This window comes from Paramormyrops kingsleyae, chromosome 15, assembly GCF_048594095.1.
Source record: "Paramormyrops kingsleyae isolate MSU_618 chromosome 15, PKINGS_0.4, whole genome shotgun sequence".
NCBI lineage: Eukaryota > Metazoa > Chordata > Actinopteri > Osteoglossiformes > Mormyridae > Paramormyrops > Paramormyrops kingsleyae.
In genome coordinates this window covers 20,058,296-20,083,596 of record NC_132811.1, presented here as the reverse complement: position 1 = coordinate 20,083,596, position 25,301 = coordinate 20,058,296, and the positions used below count along the sequence as shown (strand labels likewise).

Genomic DNA, 25,301 nt, shown 5'->3' with positions numbered 1-25,301 from the left:
AGGACCCAAGACCAGGCTGGAACCAGCGACCTACTGACCACAGGCAGTGAAGCTTAGCTGCATGATATATCATTTAAGTATCGTCAGCTCAATGTGCACATGCACAATATTCACATCACATGATGTGCAATGGCAAGTAAAGCAAATTAAATCAAACACGTTGTGCTACAATTTTTTGTGCTGCTTGATACAAAAGGAAAACTCACACAGTTCTTATTTTCCATGACTAATCTACAAGGGAAGTCAGTCAGATATCATTTAATTTAGGGTTTTGGATACATGGACTTTGTTGCTAGTGAGTAGGGCTGGGCGATGTGCGATATTGATATCAGCATGTGCACAATTCTCACATCATAAGGATGTGGATCAAGATCAGTCATTATACCCGGAGCACAAGGGGGCGGGGAGTGGGTGGGGGGGTTCAGTTTCACTAAAACCCATTTTCTTTGACATAGGAAGCAAAATTTAGCAAACTTTACAATGTTAATTATTGTTCCTTTTCAAGACTATAACAAATGTAAAAAAAAAATTCAGTTTAAAGTTTACGGGCTTTGCACGAGAGCTGCATGTGCTCTTAGCTGTTTAACACCCTCACAGACACATTCGTGAGAGATTTCACAGTGGGGAGAAGAACAGTGAACAAGGACTGGTCACTAAAACCTATATACCTTCCGTTTTCTGGAAAAATGTTGGATTCCACAGAGATGACATTGAGCAAAAGCAAGAGATTTGTCAGCACGACCCGCGGCGACACCGTCGTCTTATTTGACGGCCTCTGTTGGTAGATAATAAGCAGAGAAGTTCTATCTAGTTCTATTACATTCTATTCTGTTATACAGCTTGGGCAAAGGACCCCAGGAAAATGAGTGTCGAGGTATGACCAGGGGACCTGCCCAAACCCCCCCCCCCCCCCCACCGGACCTACATCAGCTGCTCACTTGGCGTCTGCGTGGGCGTGATGAGCATCAGTATATAGAAACAGCCCATAATAGTCCCCCGAAATGCCGCCCTGCCCTCTACGTCCCTCTGCACAAAGAACAAAGCCAACACTTCCGGATTAAGCGGCAAAGCCTGACGCTCACGATGTCATCCTCTAATTCGGCCCAATTAGGCCGCTTTGGCCAGGCCAGCAGCGCCGGTCAGCAGGGTAGATAATCCGGTGGGCGGGCCGCTCCCGCATTAATCTCATACACAAGGGTGGGGGGCCAAGGCGGCGGCGTGGTGGTGTCCATAGACCCCTGGCGCTCAGATGGCCCCCTTCCCTGGGTCCCTCCATTTAGCCTCCACCTCCTGGGATGCCCCCCCCCCCCCCGCACACATTGCACCAGCCAGAGGATCGTTTTCCAAGCTGAATTAGTGGGCAGCTCTTCCTTTGATATCTGGGTCATAATCTCTCCGAACAATCTCTCTCTAAAAAGTGTCAGCTAATCAGCTCAATGTAAAACATAAAGATACCATTCAGGGTTACACAGGTTTCACTGAAATTTGTGTCGCATTCATCCATCCATCCATCCATTTTCCAACCCGTTTATCCTACTGGGTCGCGGGGGGTCCGAAGCCATCCCCAGAAGCAATGGGCACGAGGCAGGGAACAACCCTGGATGGAGGGCCACCCCACCGCAGGGCACACTCACACATGCACACCTATGGGCAATTTAGTAACTGTGTCGCATTCATTATATATCTAATTAAGGAGGAACTGTACAAAAATTGCATAAACCTCAACCTCCATTGTACCTTCTAGTGAAATGGAAAGTATAAATTATTTCACACTAAATCAGTAGGTCACACTAAACTGACAGCTTAGACTAAATCAGCATGGCCATACTAAATCAACATGGTCACACTAAATCGGCAGGTCCCGTCTAGATCTGAATTCAGGTCTTTTTGTTTTGACATTGGCACAAGAGTGGCAAAAGAATGTCATGTGGCATTGAGTGTTAAATTAAGCATAAAACCATATATCCCATAATACCCTCTACAACGCACAAAAAACACCTCGTTCTGCAGCTTCAGAACATGATCCACCCCAGCCATCTGCCACTCCCTGCAAATTGGACCGCCTGGGCCTTCCAGTAGTGAATGGAAAAATCCGGAATTCCAGGCACTATATACAAATATGCGCGGCTTGAAGAAACAAGTCCACATCCTTTTTTTAGAGTGGAAAGAAACAAAAGAGAGGAACAGGTGCTATACTTTTGGGGGAAACTCATTTTGCTGCTAGGCACCATAATGTAATATTCTTTAATAAACACATTACAGTCTGTTTTCATGACTTCATCTCGGGGTGAAATAAACGTCAGGTCTACATTATAAGCTTGGCATTTCCTTTTGATGTGTGTATATGTGTGTGCGTTATATAATGTAAATAATGCTCAAAAACCCCTATAACTAAACAGGGCTGGAGAAGGCAGTGTTATCAGCTATTAAAATGAATGTGCGGAGCGGATGTGTGTCGGCCTGAAAGCCTTTCGAGTTTATTGATATGAGTAAAACAAGGCCTCCGTGCCCCTTCCACGGCGTCTCAGCAGAAACCCAGCATGCCAGAGGCGCGTCATCACAGGAGAACCCGCAGCGGGAGAGTGATGCGCACAGGCCTTAGGGACGGGGCCAGATTAGCACCACATGAGTGATCCGATTCATCCACAGGGGCCCTGGAGCTGTAAGGTTGGGGGGGGGGGGGGTGAAATGCTGGCAGCTGAAGCTGTGGCTGAAACTGACCACTTCCTGAGATGAGATGCTCCTATGTTAGGGAGTAGAGATACCTGCCCCTCCCTCGGATTTGAATGCACCCCCCCCCCCCACCCTCAATGCTGCCTGTCCCTTACTATCTGACTGACTGCTGTTTCTACTATCCGTGCATGCGCCCGTGTTTATTAAAACAGAAATGAAAATGTTGTCAATAGAGCCAGTAATGAGACTTCCAGATGTGCGGACTCATTGACGATGCGAGTCTGACACGTTAATTAAACAGCTAATGAAACGGTAAATGCCAGGATGCGTTTCTGCGCAGGAATGAGTGTCAGGGATTCGCTGTTTAGCCTAGAATGAGGGAAACCACAGCATTGTCTGTGGCATAGAAAGAAGCCCAAAATTCAACCAGGGTACCGAGGAGTAGTGGGGCAGAAAACAAGCCGGAAGCAAAGCCTCATGGGAGTTTTGCTTAAACAAAAAAGTTTTGAGGGCCGAAGGAAAAATGATTGGTTCCGAGATAAAAAATAAACAAGTGGAATGTGGAGGATGTGGGTCCAAGAGGAGGCAGGACTGAGACATCTGATTGTTTGTCATTTTTCCTTCTGCCCTCAGAACATTTTTATGTAAGCGAAACTCCCATGAACACACAAAGCAGAAGGTGTGCAGATCACATAACCAGCGGAACTGTTACCCACAAACGGCACCGGTAGACCTGCTAGGACCGTAAGCACAGGAAGGCTTCACCTAACCAGCACCACACCAGCTGAATAATTTTCTGGGGTTTCCTGTTTGGTTAAGGGCAATCTGATGCAGCCACTCGAGCTCTGTGCTCTCTGTGCCTTAGCCTGCCAGTCCATGTACCCATGTTATCTGGGGGGGCAGCTGATGCATGAAGGTCAGAAGGAGCAGTGCAGGCTTCCTCGAGGCAAAGAACCATGGTCAGTCAGTTTTGGCTTAACTGGGAACAGGATGTTCAGATGGGTTAAAGTTAGGGTTAACCAGGTGGAGGGTGGTCACTCGGGTTGGGGTTAACCTGGGTGAGGGTGGCCACTTCGGTTAGAGTTAAAGCTGACTTGTGTGTCACTGCGATAGAGGGGGGTGCTGTGACCCCCCCGTGCTGAAGTGATAATGAAAAGCCGCAGTAGCAGTAATTCGCAGGAACCAAAAGGGGAACGGGGAATTTAATGAGAAATACCAGCTAGGAGCTTTAAAAACTGACTATGCAGAAAAAGCTGCAAAGCTACCAGAGGATTCAGAGCTCCTTCACACGCTGATCCTCATGCTTTAAGAACATTTATGAATTTATCTCTGTCACTGGGAGAAATCCAACCTTTAGTTTTGTCTGTGTGTCACATTGCGGCTCAGTTACCTCCTATTCCCATTCAGGCTCACCTCCTGCTCCCATTCAGGGTTAGTCTCCCCTTGCTCCCTTTCATGCTCAGTCACCTCCTGCTCCCATTCAGGCTCAGTGACCTCCCACTTTCATTCAGGCTCACCTCCTGCTCCCTTTCACGCTCAGTCACCTGCTCTCATTCAGGCTCACCTCCGTCACACATTCAGGCAAAGTCACCTCCAGCTCCCTTTCAGACTCAGTCACTTCCTGTTCTCATTCAGACTCAGTCACCTCCCATTCCCTTTCAGGCTCAGTCACCTGCTCCCATTCAGGCTCACATCCTGCTCTTATTCGGGCTCAGTCACCTCCTGCTCCCTTTCAGGCTCAGTCACCTCCTGTTCCCTTTCAGACTCAGTTAACTCCCTTTCAGGCTCACTCACCTCCTCTCGTCCTTTAAAGCTGCAGGTCTCTCTGCGCACCCTCAGTGGTCATTCTCTGGCATTAGGGTACCATATATGATTTGTCTAATGTAGAGCTCCTGCTGTGAAGTTTATATCTGCACCTCACTGGTGCAGCTGAACATGGGATTTTTCACATTATCTTCCAAGTTCCATTCGGAGCTGCGTGGAAGCAACTTTACAGAAAACAGATAAAAATATTTGGTCTTCTACTTATAATCTCTTCAGTACAGAGATATAAAAATACTTCTGGACCTTTATTGCGACATTACGTCCAAATTAGGGATTTTTATGCAAGAGTCTCCATGGTAACCCCCCCCCCCCCCCCCTCCACTAAAACTATCTTTCTGCATAAGGTCAAACACAAAGAAACCAAATGAAAATGAAGGAAATGATTATTTTTTTCCCTCCCAAGCTGAACCTTGTGAGCGCACGGTCCAGTGCTGCTGGAAATGGGCGCTGCTTGACTTTGACCGCTGGCAGCTGCCTGAGCCCGGTGGAGCTGCCTGAGCCTGGTGGAGCTGCCTGAGCCCGGTGGAGCTGCCGTTCCGCGCCGCTTAGGAGGTGTACGACTCCACCCTCACTGCTTCTGGGACATGGAGCAGCGTGTCGGCGCTCCCGAGGAACGCCACCAAGGTGAGGAACCTGTACATCCTTCACGATAAGGACACGTTAAGGAGAACAGGTCTGCCTCTCCCACTACTCACCCCCCGATCCCGCACACAGGAGGTTATCAGAGGTTTATTTTTAGGGGAGTAAGTTAGTAACTGCAGATATTTTGTTGCCTTTTGTATGTTTGCGAACCCGAGGTCTTTCAGGTCCTTCTCGTGTACCAGAATCTGGTGATATGTTGCACTGGAGCATGAACCAAGTTAATGAGGCTCTTAATGGACCTCCTGGACTCATCACCTCCTCCTCAACTCCCCAGCACGGTCCCGGGGAGGACCAGCCCCCTCCCCTGTCCCCTAGCCTCTTATTAATAGTATTCTATGTTTGCTTTATGCAACTTAATCTTATTAACATTATTAATATGATTAGCTTAACCTTTTTCCTACTCATTGCACTACCGCATAAATAGTACAGAAGGCGCTGACACTTCAGCCCATAACCTTGAGGTCACATTGGCAGATAGGAACTTGACTGGTACCAAATACAAGGGCATCAGATGCCTGCTGTGTCCAGTGAGGCTTTCTTACACTCAGGGAACATCAAAACAACGTAGGTCAGTCAGGACTCGTAGCTAATATACAGACAAGAAATGATGTCGCCCCAGCATAGGGCCTGCCGCAGTAATACATTGGCTAATGTGATACATGGATTTATACCAGAGTCTTACTCTATACTCTCCCTTGTTAAGGACAGAATGAAAACAAAAACAGCCGAACCATCTATGCCTGACTTGCAGGGTCCATCTCAGGCTCTATCCATTTGTTAGAAAACACAAGAGGCCCCCATATTTAACCACACATTTAAGGGTGGTGGCAATCGAACCCGAATCGTGAGAGCCCTCATGCTGACGGAGAGCCACCGGCTGGGCCTGTGCCTCTGCCGTCCTTAGCTGAGTCTGCTTAGAACTCGCCCTTCAGTCTCAGCCAAAACACCGTGAGCGATCCGGTGCCCTCGCGCAAGGCATGCTGGGAAAGGTCCGGCGAGGCACCGAGGTGACTCCAAGGAGGGGCCGCGGCCATTATGTGTCAAGAACAGAGTCATGGACAACTGACAAAGAAGATTAATCACGCGGCGTTTATTCCGCCTGAGGCAGGAGTCATAAAAAGGGGATTGGGCGCAGGACACAGTCCCAGCAGCTCAAGTCGTCATTCATGAGGCATGGTCAGTGTGGGCCTGGGCTGAGGAACATTCCGGCATCTACCCGTCTGCGCTGCAGCTGTCACCGTCTGCATGTAGGTACCTCATGTTCTGCTTAAGGACTACAGAAGCCGCACTGATGGGGCCCAGGAGGTCGTCATGACGGCGTCTTAACTACTGCGTGTACGTCCATCCCAAACCCCTAACGCTAACCCTTTTCCAATAATCCAGTGATTGGAGTCTACTTTAAGAAGCACAATACACTACACATACCCTCCCACTCACACACACACACACACGCGCACACACACACATTGTAATTGTAATTATATCGTTGTGGGGACTCTCATTTCTATGGGGAAAACTCTAATCCCAACATGACAACCAAACCTCTACCCAGCCCTAACTTTAAAAATAAGTAACCAAACAAAATATTAGACTTTTGGCATTTTTAGTTTTTTTTTTAATGCATTCACAGATCTTTGTGGGAAACTAAAAATGGTCCCCACAACGTCAAAATAACAGGTTTGTATTACATTGTGGGGGACATTTAGTCCCCACAATGTAATATAAACATAATCCACACACACGCGCATACTCAGTCACCAATCACATACTAAGAGTCTCTCGTTTACCTGATCTCTGGATCACCACGTCCTTGTTTTGGGGGGAGGGGGGTGTATGGAGACTTGGGCTGGAATAAATGGCATAGCCCTTGAGGCGGGAGGTGGAAGCGGATTGTGACACCCTGGGCTTTAATACAGTGGCCGACATCAACATCTGCTGCGTAGTTTCTATAAAAATCAGATTTACTGCTAAGGACTGGCCACCATGGTTATGGGCCTCGATGCAGTGCCTGACACAAGGGAACAATGTTACACACAGGCACATACTTTCATGCCAAGCTAACCCTGAACCTTTATTTCACAAAGTACTGTGTGGCACTTTGGATAAGAGCAATTCATTCATTAATGCGGTCATCACTTTAAACTGCAGTTTCAGGAAGTATTCACACATTAGGAGATTCAGATAGTCCATGTTAGAATCTGTCAGACTGTAAATTCAGATAGCACACATTAGGGTTTGGCCAGCCGTAAATTCAGACGGTAGGCATTAGTATTTTATCAGGTTATAAATTCAGTTAAGACTCATCGCGATTCAGTCTCTTAGTTCAGCTTCCTAACGTGTTTGCTTTAATTGCACTTTTTCGCAATCCCGTCCTTCAAAACCTCGCTTGTGGCGGCGCTATTCCCGAATAGGAAGCGGTTCTGCCAGCAGCACCTCACGCTAATCTAACCGGGCTGTCTTATCTGGTTATGAAAGCGCAGCAAAGAGGATTTAGGGAATGACCCCCAACCACCGCCCCCTCGCAAGCACGTCCGGGCGCATCGCCTCATGTAACGCGGAGGCGATTCCCCACGCTGCTCACGTGTAGTGAAGGACACCCCTTCCTGGTGGACTGAGCGAGGACAGCATGAAAAAACCACGGGGTGCAAGTCAGAAACCAGTTTTATATAAAAAAAAAAACAACTGCAATGACGGATCCAATAATAAGCCAGAATGACAGTAAAGAGGCCAGAATAGAGGCTTTAAAAATGCCAGCGCTTATTGATTTGGGGTGCGTGGTTAGGATGAAAGGAGGGACTCGCTGCGGTGGGACTGGACCTGTGGGGGGGGGTTGGGGGGCACGGCCCGCTGCCGTGACGCTCCCCTACTTTCGATCCAAACCCTGTGCGACCGTGTTGGTTGATCGGCGTGTCCGGGGGGCCTTCTGGCGGGGACTGGGGGCAGATCGGCTCTTAGGCAGCCAACCCTGTCCACCCTGGACCGCATTCGCATCATCGACATCATGGTGTCACTGCGCCCTGAGCACTCTGGCAGGTCCAAGCCCAGTTTGTATTGACACCAGTGACCTGGGACTTACGTCTCTATCGACCGAATAATCACTACAGGTACTCATCCCAAGAATTCAAATTAAATGTGTTTCAGGAAGCTTTCTGCTCCACTGATCCCTGTTACCGGGGCCTAGAACAGCCGGGGGGGCCTGATTTTACATGCACCACCCCCCCCCTCCCATGAGTCTTCAGTGGGACCCTATGAGTTTCTGGCTGTGGGGTGTGACTGTGCACCAATGAGCCACAGATGCTGTGGTTCCATACCAGGCATGTAATGACGGGACAAGCCCCCCCCCCCCCCCCAACCTGCATAGGTTAGACTCCCCAAGGTCTGAGGAAATAACAACAGTAAATAACAGAACCACCTGCAAACCCCCCTGCGCCACAAACCCTCAGGCTTTGCCGCCAGACAGACTAATTTACACACATTTAGCAGACACTTTTACCTAAAAACGCAGAGTCAGCCAGTCCCCGAGCGACTGGGGGTTAAGGGCCTCGCTCAGGGGCCCAGTGGTGGCATCACTCTGCCAACCCGGGGATTTGAACCGGCACGGTGCCCTAACCCACTGAGCCCTGCACCGCCCCAGACCCCACACACATTCGCAGAGGCTAAACGCTCAAATCGCCAGGAGAGACTCCCTCTGAGGTGCTTAAGGACACACAGGGAATCCCGCTAATGAGAGCGGCGCGTCCAGTGGGTGACGTTTCCAGTGGGTGACGTTTCCAGTGCGTGATGCGTCCAGTGGGCGACGCGTCCAGTGGGTGACGTTTCCAGTGTGCGATGCGTCCAGTGGATGACGCCCTGGTTATTCAGGCGATTAATATCTAAATGCCAGTGTTATCTGAAGCGGCACAGTTTAGCCATGCTGTACAGATCCGATACGCTTCAGAGAAAGACATCGCAACCCCACACAAGCCACGGCCACAGACAAAACGATAAACACGCTCCTTCATCAGCCATGAACCGGCTTGCCAACTCGATTATATTAATGGCCTCATCCTGGAAGCGGTGAAGTAATCAGCAGGTTGGTCTTATCTATCCATCTCTTATCTGCTGGCTCAAACAGCCCTCTGGTCACCTCTGCTGAAGAATACAGACATTTAAGATATTTACTGCTTATACATCTCTCCATCCTGCGACCCTCAACAGGATACAGTGATGAGAAGATGGATGGATGGATGGATGGATGGAAGGATGGAATGGATGGGCGTCCCTCATTTTATAAACCATATCATTTTATAAACCTCGAATCACCTGTTTCTGAAAGAGTAGGTACTCCTGGTAATTAGCAGTGATGTGTTAATTATCTGGCCCATTTAGTGTCTATTATTGACATGTGACCGTCCAGCACATGGACAGTGGCCACGCACCAGCGATGCAGGAAATGTGCCACAGATGAAGCTCTCATCTCGCTCTGCGGGCCACTGGCCGCGTGGTGAATGGTTCACTTTGAACAGAACCTGCGCCGCAGTCAGAACCTGCGCGACTCAGATGGAACTGCAGTGTCTCCACGGTGCTTTACACTCGGTCTTCATACAAATGAGGACGGCAGACTTTGGGGGGGCAGCCCGTGCTCCTCTAACGGATACCCAGGCCTCGAGCCCACCCCCGCCCCCGCCCCGGAGCCCAAGTGGGCTCTGTCAGCACTGCTAAAGTCAAGCTGACATTTTCTATGCTCACACAGACGTCTTTCACGTGACCTGGTTTGGTCTGATGTGAAACCACAACCCATATTCAAAGTTCAGGCTGGCTTCACCTCGAACTCTTATCCTGCATCTTCTGCATGGCTGAACTCATTCGCTCATCTCATTTTAAAAATAAGCTGTGTTTTTTCCATGAGGTATGATTTGGATATGGAAGGCTGTAGGATCCCACCCGAATGTTGTCGGCTCCATCAGAGACGTGGTCATTCTGCATTACCCTGTGCCACCTGAAGGGGGACTTTGTCCTAAGCCCATAGCCACATCTAACGGGCGAGTCACTGCTTACGCGATCGCAGAAAGAGCCTGGGAAGAACGTGGCCCCCTCCCACCCCAGCACGTCGTACTGCTTCATTGCATGATAGAACTCTCCCCTCGTTCCATTTGCCTCTGGGTGTTCGGTCGGCTAGTAAAAGTGTCGTTCCCTCCCCCCGGCCTGCCGACCCCCGGGCCTCCTGTAAAAATGTAATGCTACCACTGGACAAATTTAACCTCGGTGTCGCAGCGGAAGGAGATGCTGTAGCTTCTGGACATAGTTGTGCCCTGAGCGCCAGTGTACATACATGTTACACTACATATGTGTTACATTACATATGTGATAGCTACGCCTCAGTGTACATACATGTTACACTACATACATGACTGCTAACAGTGCACGTATGTGTCTCAGTAGACATGTGTTACATTACATGTTACCTAGCCCTCCGTGCAGATATGTGTTACACTATATATGTGTTACATTATATACATGTTAGCTAACCCTTGGTGCATTATGTGTTACACTACATATGTGTTAAATTACATTATGTTAGCTAACCCTCAGAGTACATACGTGTTACATTTACATTAAATGCATGTTAGATGTCCGTGAGACGAGACGTCTTTGCTACTTGGCTCTCGTTATTAAACACAAAGAAAACAAAGTGTGTCAGGATGGTGATTCCCGGAATCCAGCTAACAGCCCTTTGCTGTGTCCCGAATGTCTCACCTGACATCAATTCCTGCCACTATCTCAGCTGTGGCTAAACCACAGTCTGGCTGAAACGCTACATGGCTCTTTTAAATTTATGCTCAGTGCCCAGAAGCATGATCTTATCGATCTAAAATTATTGAAATAAAATAGATCTACTTCATCATTCTGGATATTATGTTTGAAAATATTACATATTCAATAAACAAAGGGAAAAAAAAACGATACACACATCTGGTGGGTATTTGCAAGAAATATTATACAATAAAACACAAGAAGAAAATATAAAAAGAGGCAAGCTGTTGTTTTTTTTTTTTATCAGCTTATATCGGTAGGCTCAGAGTGGTTTTCTAAAGCGCCTTTACACATTTATGATGATTACCGGCACCTTTGATATTTCGACTCGCAGTCTGAGGTCTCGGATCAGCTGAGGAACGGAGCTGAAACCTAATCGTGTGTGACTCACGCCGCAAGTGTGCAACAAACAGGTGACGTTTAAAAAAGCGCATTGGGCAGGGACACGGCGCGTGATGCTGCTGGCGGGGGCTGGCCGGTCTGCCAAATGCGCCGGCCGCACCCCCACACAAAGCCCCGAACAGCCTCCAGCACTGATTCAGGGACTCTGCGTAAATTATGAGGGATTAGACCTCATCACGACTCCCTAGCCATTCGGGGTGACATTTAGGATCCCTTTTCCCCAATGGAGGATGTGACTAAAAGACTTTATGTTGCACATAGATGGGGGCATGAAGAAATATTTCTAAATAGAGGCTGAGCTGACGCCGCTCATTGGCTGTTCGTTTGCATGCAAGGAGAATCGTGCACTGAGCTTCAGACGAAAAACCTTCCAGGAGAATGAACTGTGGTATCTCTGATAGGTCGGTGCTGCTAGATGTCGGGGGTTTCAGTTTAGGGGCAATGAAACTAGCACTGGCCGAACAAAAACAGACAGAACGTCAGTCAGTCAGGGACGGGTCTGCCTGGGTACAGCCTGTGTCTGACTTAGTGACAGATAAGACTGGATTTGAAAGCAATGCACCGATATTCAGGGAGCAGTCAAGGGGACTCAGATGATCGCTGAGATTAATCTGTGTGGAAAACATCGTTATTTTAAGCATACCAACTGAATCGTAAAATGTCACGAAGACCATAAGAACTGCTGGGAACTCCTGCGGAAACATGCAGCTGTTTATACCAAACTCAGGCCAAATTAATAACTTTTCCCTGGACCCACAAAGAGGTTGCATACTAGAAATAAAAAAAAAAAATATTATCACAAAGCGGCGTATTTCATACCGCAAATATTTTGCTCTTGCTGCATGCAGGGTGTATATCACCGAGTGCATCATCGAGAGCATAAAAAGTAAACCACGGCAAATAGCTTCCTGTGTTTTGATGTCCGTAAATCAGATAAGAGACTGAACACACCAGCTCAGGCTAGAGGCCTGACGCTCGAGCGCGCTGACGTGCAGCTGCTGAAATGCGGCAGGACACGTGAAGCTCACACTGGTGCATCCCAGCCCTCACCTCGCGGTGCATGCGGCCGCTAAACACCTACACCTGGATGTGTATCCATCACTGACTGGGCAGGAGAGCCCTTTCCGGAAAATGCTTCACCTGTAACCAAGCTGAATGCAGCTCAGGGAGGGGGCGACCACGTCCTGTGCCACCTGGGGAGGGGACAGTCCCCTTTTTTCCAATTCGGACACAGCCAGAGAACCTTGCGATCTCGCCACCACAGGCTCAGCCTGTATTTCCTGACACCTCCACACCCGCGCCTCCTCTTGGAGGTCCTTCCTGCCGTCGCAGACGCACAGACGCCCACGCTGCGCATGCCGACCGCACCTGCCCTTACCTTGGCCGCCACAGAGGAGCTTGGCTTCTCCAGAAGGTCCCAAAGCTTCTTCCTCTTCTCTGGGCAGCAGGTGTTATCAAACTCCCCCTCGCCCTCCCTCTCCCTCAGCGTCTCCGCCTCCCTGCGAAGCTCCTCGTTCATCTGCTCCTTCTTCTGGTGGTAGCGCGCCTGGCAGCACGATTCCAGGTAGATCTCGTCGATGCCCCAATAGTCAAGCTCCTGTCCGAAGGACAGAGCACACATCTCCTCCATCATGTGCAGCTTGCCTGTCCGGTAGAAGTTCAGGATGGAAGTGAAGGCTCCAGGATGCCGGTCGAAGAAATACTCATTCTCCTTCAGGCTGTAGTCGTCGCACACCTCCATTAAGGAGTCGTGCGTGTTGCAGTCTCTGAGCTTGCCGAGCCGGGTTCGAGGGAGCCGGTCCAGGGTCCTCCACAGCACTTCATGGTTGAGGCCCCCGACATTGATGCGCACCCTCCGCGACCGCGCCTTCGTCCGGATGATCTCGATGGGCTCTGGTGGCAGGGAGCCCGTGGTTCGCGTGCTGCTTTTGGGCAACCCACAATCCGGCTTCTCGGCCATCACCGCTGAGATGGATATTTCACGTTTCCAGGAAGAAAACAAAGAAAAACAAAACAAAACAAAAGAAAAACTATCTTGGGTCCACTTTAGACAAGTCCCTCCATGGCTGAAATAAAACCAAAAACAAATCGATTCAAATGTTATTCATAACTTGAAGCACATTTTTCTTAATCTTCTTTTTAATCTAGAAAATTTAACTGGATTTTACCATGTGCGTTATTAGGACACTGGGCATTAAAAAGCTTCAAATTCCGCCAGTGATGTATCAAGAAACATAATCTGAAAAATACAGAGCAAATGTATCATGTTGTATATGTGATTTCTTTAGTGCCTCAGCATAGGGGTGGTGGATTACACCTGTTACTCGTGATCCCAACATAATTTGCGCCCTATAAGAGGATAGTTACTCCCGTTTTGCTCATAGCACTAAACATAAAAATGACCAAAAACACCAAAAGAGACTGGATAATTCAGCACTCTTCAGTCAGGTTAATCGCACTTATTACTTTGTTTCCACGCTAAACAGGACGGGCTTAGACCCGCTTGTATATTTAGTAACGCGTTAACTAAATCCCGGGTTTATGTTCACTTCACTTACAGTACTTTGTAATTGCTGGGCTATTTAAAACTTGCTTGCATTTCAAGGCTGGGATTAAAATTGCTAATTTTTATTGTAATTTACACGGGGTTTACTCGCTGTCAATCTCAGTAGAAATCTGCAAGAGCGCGTTTTATCTGCTCAAGGTTAAGATGCGTGTTATATAAGATAAAGACACGGAGCTGAATCCGCGGGAAGTTCACATGCGGGGAAATAAATAGATCGTATTAACACTATAATACGAAAATAAGGGCAGAGAATACACTTTATTTAATCGGCGATTGTTATGATCTCTCCTGACGGACACACGCGTTATATCGTCCATCTCGGTTAGGTGGTGAATGGTACCGAAGATGCAACAGTTTCCCGTCGATTCGGGTATCCGTGAAGGGAGTACAGTACCACTGCATCCCATAACACAAAATGTGCATTTAAAAAGATCACCGAGAAATAAACATAATTACATAACGCGTGATTTCACTGTGGACATTATACATTTATTTTTCTGCGACGCTTCTTGTGTCTTATCACCTGTTTTACTTAGCCGTTTTTGATCTGATTTTTTGGATCTACGGTTTTTGCATAAGCTTTCAAGTCGCGTAGTTACAGCGATCGCCGGTTTCTATTAACTTATCAAGGTTGTATGTATTTTAAAATTGATCTTTACATTATTGCAGCAGCACTGTGCGCATTGTGCTGGTATAGCCCATGCAAACATTAAAATAACGTTACGCCCACGGCTCCTGCGATCGTATCAAACACGCATAACAGTGAAACTAAAGTAACTGGGACATGCCATCCCTTGCTGTCACCCCCTATGTCACATTATATTAAAGGATTAAAAAAGCGCGGCTCTCCTACCTTACGGAAACGAGCCACCTTTTGCATGAAAGTCCCTTTTTTGACGGCGGGATCCGGGATCCCCTACGACTCCCGGCTCTCCGCGCTCCGCCGATCTGCGCTCCTCATTTTGTTTGGAGAAAATAAATAAAATTAAATTAAAACGCGTAAAGATCAGGGGGAAAGCACACAAGCTGGCCTCTTGAAAGAGAGAATGAGAGAGAAGCGGCGTCCCCGCTGCAGGGGCTGCTTGACGGCTGCGGGTGTGAAGGCGCACCGCGGCTGCATGGAGCGGACTGCGGACGGGAGCGCAGAGAGGGACGGCACAGCCGCATCACAGCCTAGAGGTGACACCTAATTGGATTGGGCTTGTACATCACCAAGGACTGCAGCAGATCATCCCCAGTGCGCACGGCTCTCCCCCCAGGTCCGCACGGCGAGCCCTCGGCCCCGATCCGGCTCCGCTTCCCCCGCTTCTGTGACGGCTCTCCCCACACGGGTAACTTCCCCGGGATGCGGCACCACGCAGAGACGCGCTGCGTCCTTCTTACATTCCCACTGTGGGGTTTTTTCAAGTTATAACATATATGCAAAAGTGCAGCGAAAGCGCACTGTTATATATATGAAGATTACCGTCTAACAAATGAGCAGTAATTGACTATTAAAGTTTGCAAAAAATAAGCATTCAACAGTTGTTCCCCAAATATTACAACAGTAGCAATGCAATAAAAAACACACACTCATTTATTAACAGGCAATAAATAGCCTTTTTATATAGAGGGATCGTGGCGCGAAATCGCCCACCTTGAAATGCAAGCGCGGCGCATGCGGCTGCTGTATTTATATTACAGCTATATTACAGCAGCGCCCGCCTTTATCTGACAGCTTTCCAGGGCTTTCTGGGCTTTACGATCATTGCTGTCGCCTTTATGCAGACATACTGTAATGTATGTGCACATGGACCCACGTCCACGGCACCCGCGGAAACGGCAGCCTTAGTGTGCGAGCCGGGAATATAGAACCAAACAACAGCACACTATCGATTGTGTATATTCAGTTTTAATAACCGGTGTCATTCATTCGGTGCTTCAATGACTGCTATTACAAAACTTCACTAGATCACACTTGCTTGTTCACCTGGGCAGGCGCACATGCAGGTAAGGGGGAATGACCGCAGTTAGCGATTCATGCAGACAACGATGTCAGTGGCAGGAGCATAATCTCTGACAAATGGAGAACAGAGTAAGCAGTGAGAATCTGGAATAACCATGAAAGATGAAAATCATTATAAGACTATTACTTGTGTAATCACACTTAATTATACAATTCCTCCCCATTTCGTTTGAATGTAGTTCGGCTCCCAGGCTGAGAATTAGGCTGTTTGTGTTAACTTGTAGGTATTCACGTGCATATGGAAGAGATGCTGAACACTAATGATGTGTGTGCCGCGTCAGGGCGCGTCACCGCTGATGAGACAGTACGTGGCTGTCATGTATGACCATTACATGTTGGCGTGTTACACGTCACGCTCTCCGCCACACGAGGCTGCCTCGCGCCCTGTGATTAACTTTGGTTCACGGCTTCATCCTATCTACTACTGCCTTAACTTAAAGTTCCTTAGAGCCAGAATTAGAATCCTTTATTCACAATTTAATTTTTAAGGAATTTAATTCAGTAAGAATCAAAAGGTATAAATAACAAAGACACCTCAAACAGAGGAGAGAGATCTTTGTATTTTTAATTCTGATAATATAGTAACCTCAGACAGGGTACATCTCATGTTTAAATAATTAGTGAGGTTCAGACTAGCTTTACTCAGAGAGGGGAACTTAACTAACCATTTGAATCGTTAACTATCCCCTTGCTTGGACCTGGATACATATTTTTTAATGTTCACACTTTTTAAATCAAGCTTCTTTTACGTGTGCTGGTTAAAGGATGGAGGTTAATTTACGGCGTCCTGAGGTGTGCCAGCCCCGGCTCTGCATTGCATTCCTAGTCGCCTAAATGTCGACAGTAAGAGCAGCACGTGTGCTGTTTCTTGCGACGAGCCTCCCTCCGCAGCCAGGGACATTAAAATAGATCAAGGGGTGGCAGTTATTAGCTGGTCAACCGGCTCTGCAGTAAAAATGCCAGGTAGTAATGATGAAAGAAACCGTCGTGTCAAAGTCAGGCGCAGAGGTCAGGCGAGGCTGGCCAGGCTGTGCACGGCCGGTGATCGACGCCGCCCCCAACATATCTGGGAGTGGAGAGAGACACCGAGCTCGTCTTGGAACGAACATGGAGGCTTTGGGACAAAAAAAACAAACACAAAACAACAAGCAGGCAGTGGAAGCCGAAATAAATTCTTGGAAATGAGAAAAGGTACTATCATTTGCCATCTGTAAGGATGTGTCAGCTTCTGGCAGCGTGTTTTGGCAGGTCCACAGCTACACTGACGGCACACACTCTGGAGAACGTGCGGTGCTTGGTATTTTAATCCGTCTTTCATATCGCTTGTGATTGCAAGTCGGATTTTTACCCTTTACCAGCAGAAAGCCTGGGGGAGCGCAAAACACATCGATAAAGGAGCGATTGGAGGCTACAGGCCCTTCCGCCATGTTTGTGGGCATCATAAACATGCTTTATAAAAACAAATCCATGTACTTTGAAAGTAGGTATTACTGCATGATGAAAGTATAATCCCGTATTTACATTATAAAGTCAATGCTACTTTTTTCTGAACCATCTATTGTGTCAGGTCACATTTGTCGCCGAGCATTGAAACGATTTCTCAGGCTGAACGAAGGGAGTGTTGAGGTGCATCTACCTGAGAACTGCACAGGAGAAAGTGAGCAGGCGGTGTTTGGAGAGATACCTGCCAATGGAGGGGAAAGGTTACCAGTCAGGTAGGAGCGTTCACATGGGAGATCTCAATTAGACAGAAGCAAGAGAGATTAAGACATTTATAGTCATTCTGTAAAATACAAGGTAATGTGAACGAAAAAGCAGTTTCTCCGGATGCTGAGTGCAAGATGAAGGTATGGTGTTCAACCATAAATAATAAGAGCAATTGGAGCAATCAATAAAAATAAATCAATTGATTCAGAAATAAATAAAAAGGAAGCAATAAAATGTACAAAATGAAAAAGAAAATGCACCATATACTGTAAGGTTCCAAGATATTGGTGCCACAACAAGCAGACATATAGTGCAACAGATAGTAGTTAGTATTGTATGTGTGCAGAATTGTAATATAATGTACACAAGTAGTGAAGACAGCAATAGGAGCAGTGATGCCTTATGTCATGTGTCACAGAGTAAATAATGTCAGAGCCCTATTACACTATGTATGGAAATGCAAAGAACAGGTTAGTTTGTTAACCGAGAACAAACTCTTGCCCTTATTCTGGGGGCTGGGGGGGGGGGGGGGGGGGGCAGTCAGACCGGTTGTCCCTGATAGGTGCAGCAAAGTGGCTCGACTGACCCACGGGGCTCCGTCCGTGGCTGGCTGTCAGCTGGGCTTTGCCCCCCCCCCCCCACGCCTCGAGCCACGCCACACGGAGCCAACACAGGGTTGTTCCTGCGCCGTGAATCACAGGCCGACTCGTTTCCACTGCCGTCTCCGTCCTGGTGGGCGGTTTGGCAGGACGGGCGGGAGAGTCGCTTACAGAATAGGCTGCGACTGACTGAACAAGGGAGTCAGGACACAAACGACGGGGGGGGGGGGGGGGCTGCAGAGTCCAGCATCGCCTTCATGGGTGGATGTGCTCACAGTTCAGCTTTTCCGTAGGGATCGCGTGAAGGCACAGAGGTTAAAAGGTGCCAGATTTACACTTTCGATTATGTCCTTAAAAGGTAATCAATCCCAGAATAGGCTGAGCGGTAGCTTAGTGGTGTCCGGATTATTTTGTAGGCGGCTGTTTAGTTTGGGCTGCATGCACGAGTGGAGAGCTTTCTAAAACGAGAAGACTCAACATTACACGCGATTCTGTAATTAAACATCTGGATCTGAAATCCAGCTTGGCCTTCACCGAAGGCCTCTGTTCACGCCAATAGGCTTCAATTTACTGTTATATAAACCCACTGGTCTGTGCAAGTATGTATTCTAATTAAACTAATTCTAAACATACCAAGCCATTATTTAAACTTACTAATATACAGCTCACACTGGCTGTGCAGTAGTTTATTCGCTTGCTTGTATTATTTTTTTTTTTTTAAATGAGTGTTTTAAGACCAAGTGACATTGTGTTCTCTGTATAATCCATCACTAATAAATTAGATTTCAGTTATGCAAAGGTGTAATATAAGGACAGTTAGTACTAAATAACATTCAGCAGGCAGTGTGTTGGACACCCCTACGTAGCACCAAGTAGGACCCCCCAGTCACTGGCAGTTGTGCTTTCAGAGATGCCTGTCTGCGCAGCACTGTAGTACTGAGCTGGTATCTGCGGCCGTCCTGTTAGCTGTAACGAGTCTGACCATTCTCTGACCGCTCTCACTGACAACGTGTTTAATGGCCATCCATTGATTGGATGTTTTTTTGTTTAGGGAAATATATAACATATATAACATATATAATGTTTATGGTATATAACAGACAGGGGCTTTCTGCCCCCTTAGCTGTGGTTACCTTTGTGTACAGCAAGGTCATACGTCACATGACATTAACCTGAGATTTGGCACAGTTTGGTCTCTGCAGAGATTTCTACAGTGTCACTTGTTCATGGGGATTAACCCCCCCCCCCCCCCCCCACCTGTGGGACACTAAGAGATTTTTCCCAGATTATACCTCAATATATTTTAATGATGTGAGGTGTTCCAGATAAAGTAAATACATTGTATTTTCACTGAAAAAGTGGAACCTCTCATGAAATATGACTAATATAACACATGGTACTTGTCAGTCTCCATAGTGCCTCCTCTTTGATGCATTTCAACCGGAAAAAAATAATCCATTATGAGCAGCATCAAAGCTTCAAGTCTCTTTTAGTGATCGGCAAAGCAGCCTACAGCAGAGGGCGCTATATCAAATTAAACTGGATGGATTCATTGATTGGAGGACGGTTTTGTCAAGAGCGTCTGACATCACGTGTGTGACATGTGCAGCAAGTGTACTGCAGGCTGTCCGGCAGCGGGCCTTATTCTTCAGAGAGCAATTAGACTCACTGGCACGGTGTAAAGGCAGGACTGTGAGGCCTTGTCTCTGCAGAATGCTAATGAATCACTGCCTAGCGTGCTCACTGCACTGCACTGCACCGCCAGGACAGCCATGTAAATTAAAGCAGGAAGACAGCACCTCTCAGTCAAAAGATTAACTTGCAAGTCGCATTGCCTCGTTGACCCAGTTGATGGTAGGAATAATCAGATATATTATCTTTTGGACATTATTATTTTAAATGACAAACAGGATACTTTGAATCGCCACATTTTCTTTACTTTTATTTTTCCAGGGTGGAACACGAGGCAGCTGACATATTTTGCAGTGTTTTTTATGGGGAGTTTTCCGTGGGCTTGGTTCATGGCATTTTTTTATGTAAAAAGTGATCTTTTAAAAACGGGAACGCCAAAGGCTGCTCTGTCTGACCTTTATCTGGAACGAAAAATGCTTATTTTTTATTAACGTTCCCATAGATCAAAATGTACTTGGCTAAGCGTGTTTCATATTAAGATGTGCGCATTACATTAATTACGGCACTATGACCATAAAGTCACGACGCCTGATGATGTAAATGTACCGTTAATTACTCATATGTTCGTTTCACGTCGTTCGTGCCCTCCGGAGGGCAGCTTGGAACAGGATGTCTTGGGGGCGGAGCCTGCAGTGACTGGGGCTGTTCATTCCCAATGCCCCACCCCCTCGTCAAATGGATATATATACTTCCCTGTCTCTGCAGCCTGATGGCCTGGCGCCTGCCTCAAGCATCTCTGTTTTTTATATGCTCATTTGGTGCTAATGTGGCATGCAGTTGAGAAAGCAGGGTTAGACATCCTTGAGGGTCTTGCTCATCAGTCTACTAACCGTAGGATTGGAACCAGCAACCATCCGATCTCAAGCGTAGCTCCCAAACCCGCCACCCCAGGACTTGCATTGCATTGAACCCTAACCCTGCTCTGCCGAAGTTCATTCACTGCCTGCCCCCCATCCAACGCTCCCATTCAACATCCTGCTTGGGGGGGGGGGGGGGGTCCTATGTCCCCCACCCAATGACCAATGGCCTGAGTGCTGCCTCCCTGCTTTGGCACTTGCGGTACCTTCTCCGTTTATAAACAGTCATTCCAGCCTAAGGTTAAGTAGATTTCTCTGCCCCACTGCTGCTCTCAGTGCGTTACCCCCCCCCCCCGGTCCAGGTGAAACAGGGACATGCTAAAGCAGCCACCCTATGCCCCCCCCCCCTCCACTCCATGTCCTGGTGCAGACTCTGGATCAGAGTGGGCCTTTACGCAGCTCTTTGATAATGAATGAGCTCTAAAGGTTAAACTCTGACAGCCATGAGCGCACTTTACTCGCATTGCTGCCTCTTGACAAATGTAAACGTCAAGAAAAATGTATATAAAGGCAGCGTGATGTCATAACGGCGAGGGCTGCAGCTCGCACTCGGGGCCGGCGTGATGTCATGACGGCGAGGGCTGCAGCTCGCCCTCGGGGCCGGCGTGATGTCATGACGGCGAGGGCTGCAGCTCGCCCTCGGGGCCGGCGTGATGTCATGACGGCGAGGGCTGCAGCTCGCCCTCGGGGCCGGCGTGATGTCATGACGGCGAGGGCTGCAGCTCGCACTCGGGGCCGGCGTGATGTCATGACGGCGAGGGCTGCAGCTCGCACTCGGGGCCGGCGTGATGTCATGACGGCGAGGGCTGCAGCTCGCCCTCGGGGCCTGACAGCACGGCGCTTTGCGTCATGTGGGCGCGCCGGGTTTAACCCTTTGCATTCCGGCACGGGGCAAGCGCCCCCCGCCCCAGAGCTCTCTGTTGCTTGCTCAGTTAATAACGCCGTTACTAACGCTCTTCTTGGTGAATTATGCAAGCTAAGTACTCAGCCACGCAGACGCGCATCTCCGCGTGGGCGGTTGCCATAGGAACCCTTTGCTGTTGCATCACGCGGCGGTGACTCTGTGGCATGAGGCTGATGGACGGCCCCCGCCCTTTCCAGAGCCTGTAGTGCTGCTGCTGGAAATCTAGTGCTGGGGGGTGGTCTGCCTCTCACTCAATCAACCTCACGTGCCTCTGCAGAGAACCAGCCCCCCACCTTTCACCCCCACCTCTCACGTGTGTCTCTGCCATAAAGTGTGGGAGAAACCATCCATCCATCCATCCATCGCTGCAGGTCCCGGCACATTTTGAAAAGTTATTTATGTTAAAGATGAAGCTCTGCTGGATAAGGGGGTGTTTTTAAGGACTGGTGGGTTTTTAGAGCTGCAGTTGACGGTGATTTGCATGTAAAATGTGGAGAGTGGAGTGGGAGGGGGGTGGGGGACAGGGACAACTATAATCTCTGTGAGCGTGCGGGGCGGCCCCGGCCTACCGCCTAAATTATTATAATAAGCGCTCAGTGGAGGGCTGCCGCTAAAAATAGCCCCCGTGCCAGAAGCTGGGTCCCAGGTGGGGGGGCAGGGGGTGAAGATGCAGCTGAGGGCTCCTACCCTCTCATTTCTTACAACGGCAGAGCTCCTGGGCGCATTCCAAGGATTAATGGCTGAGACAGTGAAGCGAACTGTGTGATCAGGGCAGGCAAGTGCACAGGGAGTGAGGGATAGCGCCCCCTGTGTGCTCGTCTGTGAAGCGGGGCATTACATGTCAATCCCACAGTCATGAACCCCTCATACGCATGATTTATGGAGTCTTTAAGAGCAGCAATACATTAGCCACCCCCTGGAGGGGCTGCCTGGTGGTTTGGGGGGGGGCCTTTTCATACTTGTAAAGGTCATTACCCACGTCGGCCGGCGTACCGAAAAACAGGAGTTATGCTTGCACATTTGTATGAAAAGGAAAGTTACATTCATGTTACAAAATGTGTTCCGCTCATATGACTATATGTGTTACTTTTGCTAATCTGAACTATACTCCAGGCTAGAAAAGCAATAAAATCAATCATGTTAAAAAAGAATCGTGACTTGTGTGAAAGAAACTGTTAAAATGATACTTTGTTACAAGAGAAAATGTTAATTTGTGATGGCCTGGCTCTGCACCTGGGGTGTCCCCTGGATCACTGGGACAGCCCCCAGACTCACTGCCACTGCCTACTGCACAAGTGATTATGGAAGATGGATGTTTAAATTGCCCGTTAGAGTTTCAGTCAGATATAAGTATGTATTTTATTCTATTTATCAGCTCTGGGATTGAGATATAGCAGATTTAACTGCTCCTTGCATGCCTGTGTGATTCTTACCTGACTGGACTTAAAACTGGTACCATGCAGGTTAGCCCATATTCTGCCTTATCTTGTGGAGTTTATCATGACTGCAAGAAGCTAATATAACATCTGTTCATCCATCTATCATCTATCCTTCCATCTATCCATCTATCAATCATTTATCCAGCACAAGGTTGTGGAGAACTTGCAGCCGCCCCAGACAGTATAGAGCACAAGGCTGGGGTAGTTCCAGGACATGAGGCAGGGGACACCCAGGACAGGATGCCAGTCCGTCACAGGGCATGAGGCAGGGGATACCCAGGACAGGATGCCAGTCCGTCACAGGGCATGAGGCAGGGGACACCCAGGACAGGATGCCAGTCCGTCACAGGGCATGAGGCAGGGGACACCCAGGACAGGATGCCAGTCCGTCACAGGGCATGAGGCAGGGGACACCCAGGACAGGATGCCAGTCCATCACAGGGCATGACACACACTTTCTTACCATTACAGTGTTTTTATGGGCAATATAGAGATGTCAATTCACTGTCACCAACAATATTACACATCACTTCAAATGCTATGGTATATAAAATATTATTTCAAGAAAGAAATTCATATTTAAATATTTATATTATGTGTATTGATCTATAAAAGGGCAAACCTGTAGCATACAGCTTAATTTCTTTGCCTTGTCACTCTCCTTTTACATGAGTTGACAGTTTTGCTTTATGCCGGTAATTAATCGTCATTAACAAGCATGCATTTAAAGGCTGCCCAGGCGTCATATTCCCCGCCAAAGTAAATCATCTCAGCAGTATCTGTGTTTCATAATTAGGTGAACTTCGAAGCCACCAGCTCTGAAATAGTCCTCAATGATCTGTAAAGAGCAATATCTAAGACGCTGTTTATCGCTTGTGTTTATCAATCCATCACAGTGACCGTATCATGACTCAGCGTTAAAAATGAGCATGTGACTTTTGGTACCAAAATGAGGTCTATTTATCTGAATGCTGCTTGTACAGTCATTGTACCAGACAGTGCTGCATGATTTCTGATAACTCTCAGCCAATAAAGATTCTGTGTTTATATCTAGTTTATGCTATTTGTGTTTATAATATGACAATAATTCCAAACATAGGTGCAGTAATCATAAAAACAGGGTGTTAATGTAACATATTCCAGCCAGTTAATTTATGACCTTTGTCTCCTGTAACATACAATAAATATTTAACAAATATTCAGAAATAGGATGCATTTTCAAACAATCACTGATGCATATAATGTATTTAATGTATTTAACAGTGTAATATATAAATTATATTAAAGCATGCATATGCATATGCGCTACACGTTTTTGGCTGACTGGCAGTTTAAATTTCATTGCTCGTATAATAAAAATGTTCTGAAAACCTGAATGAAAGCACAGATTCAATAAGAAACAACATACTTCCACCATAAAGGGGACAGTTGTTGCATCAATGTTGTTACTAATCACTGTTGCATTGACTAAGGAAAATAATTCAGTTAAAAACCAACATCACTTTTTCAGTATTTTTCCAATTTTACTGTCTACTCATAATAAGAATCCGAAAATAAATGACATTTTGGTCACAGTATCTCCAAGTATTGTTAAACATGAATCATTCTGGCAGCACACAAATGAGTGTACAGGAATAATGTCTGGTGTGGAAAGCGTCACCTTTTGAGTCTCCCAGATTTTGACATGTCAGGCCTCTCATTAAAATTCTGTCAGAGCTTGGCTTAAAATATAATTCCTTTTCCATTGTTACCGTGTTCAGGCGTGTCCCTGTCAGAGGCTGCCGTATAGCCAAACCAAAGGCTTTCCCCAAAGCACTCCGATGTTTACAACCCCTTGACATCGGCCGGCGTTTAAGGGCTCCTCAGCGACTCTGACCTGAGGTTCCAAGACGATGCACTCCATTCTGCAGGAACACTAATGGAATTCCTGGCAGGGAAACCAGGAAGGTCCTCTGCATCTTCCCCAAGGAAGCTGAACGCCAGCCTTACTGCCCGCCTCTCAGCTTCATATGTTTATGAACTGACTGCCTGTTTTACTTGAAAACTCCTACCTGAAATCGATCCTTTTGTCTGCATCCTGGCTAATTATGTTATAATTTACTGCACCATTCTCCTGTGGGCAGAGCTGATCGACGAAGCCCCCCCCCCCCCCAATTAAGCAATATGAAAAAATGTTAAGTTAAACGGCCTGCTACCAT

The 25,301-nt window shown here is 47.6% G+C and overlaps 1 protein-coding gene across 2 annotated transcripts in view; it reads right to left on the bottom strand.

Moving 5' to 3' along the window:
• The window catches only part of kcnb2b (potassium voltage-gated channel subfamily B member 2b), a 56,946-nt gene extending 41,590 nt beyond the window's left edge, over positions 1-15,356 (bottom strand). The window contains exons 1-3 of one of the 2 annotated variants that reach the window (XM_023794757.2): positions 15,010-15,356; positions 14,754-14,848; positions 12,713-13,400 (exon numbers count right to left, since the gene is read on the bottom strand). In XM_023794757.2, the coding sequence (XP_023650525.1) occupies positions 12,713-13,294 (582 nt within the window). In that variant the 5' untranslated portion in view covers positions 13,295-13,400; positions 14,754-14,848; positions 15,010-15,356. Of the gene's footprint in view, positions 1-12,712; positions 13,401-14,753 lie in introns of both variants that reach the window. The other variant, XM_023794756.2, reaches the window with a different exon arrangement.
• Positions 15,357-25,301: the final 9,945 nt, after the last annotated feature.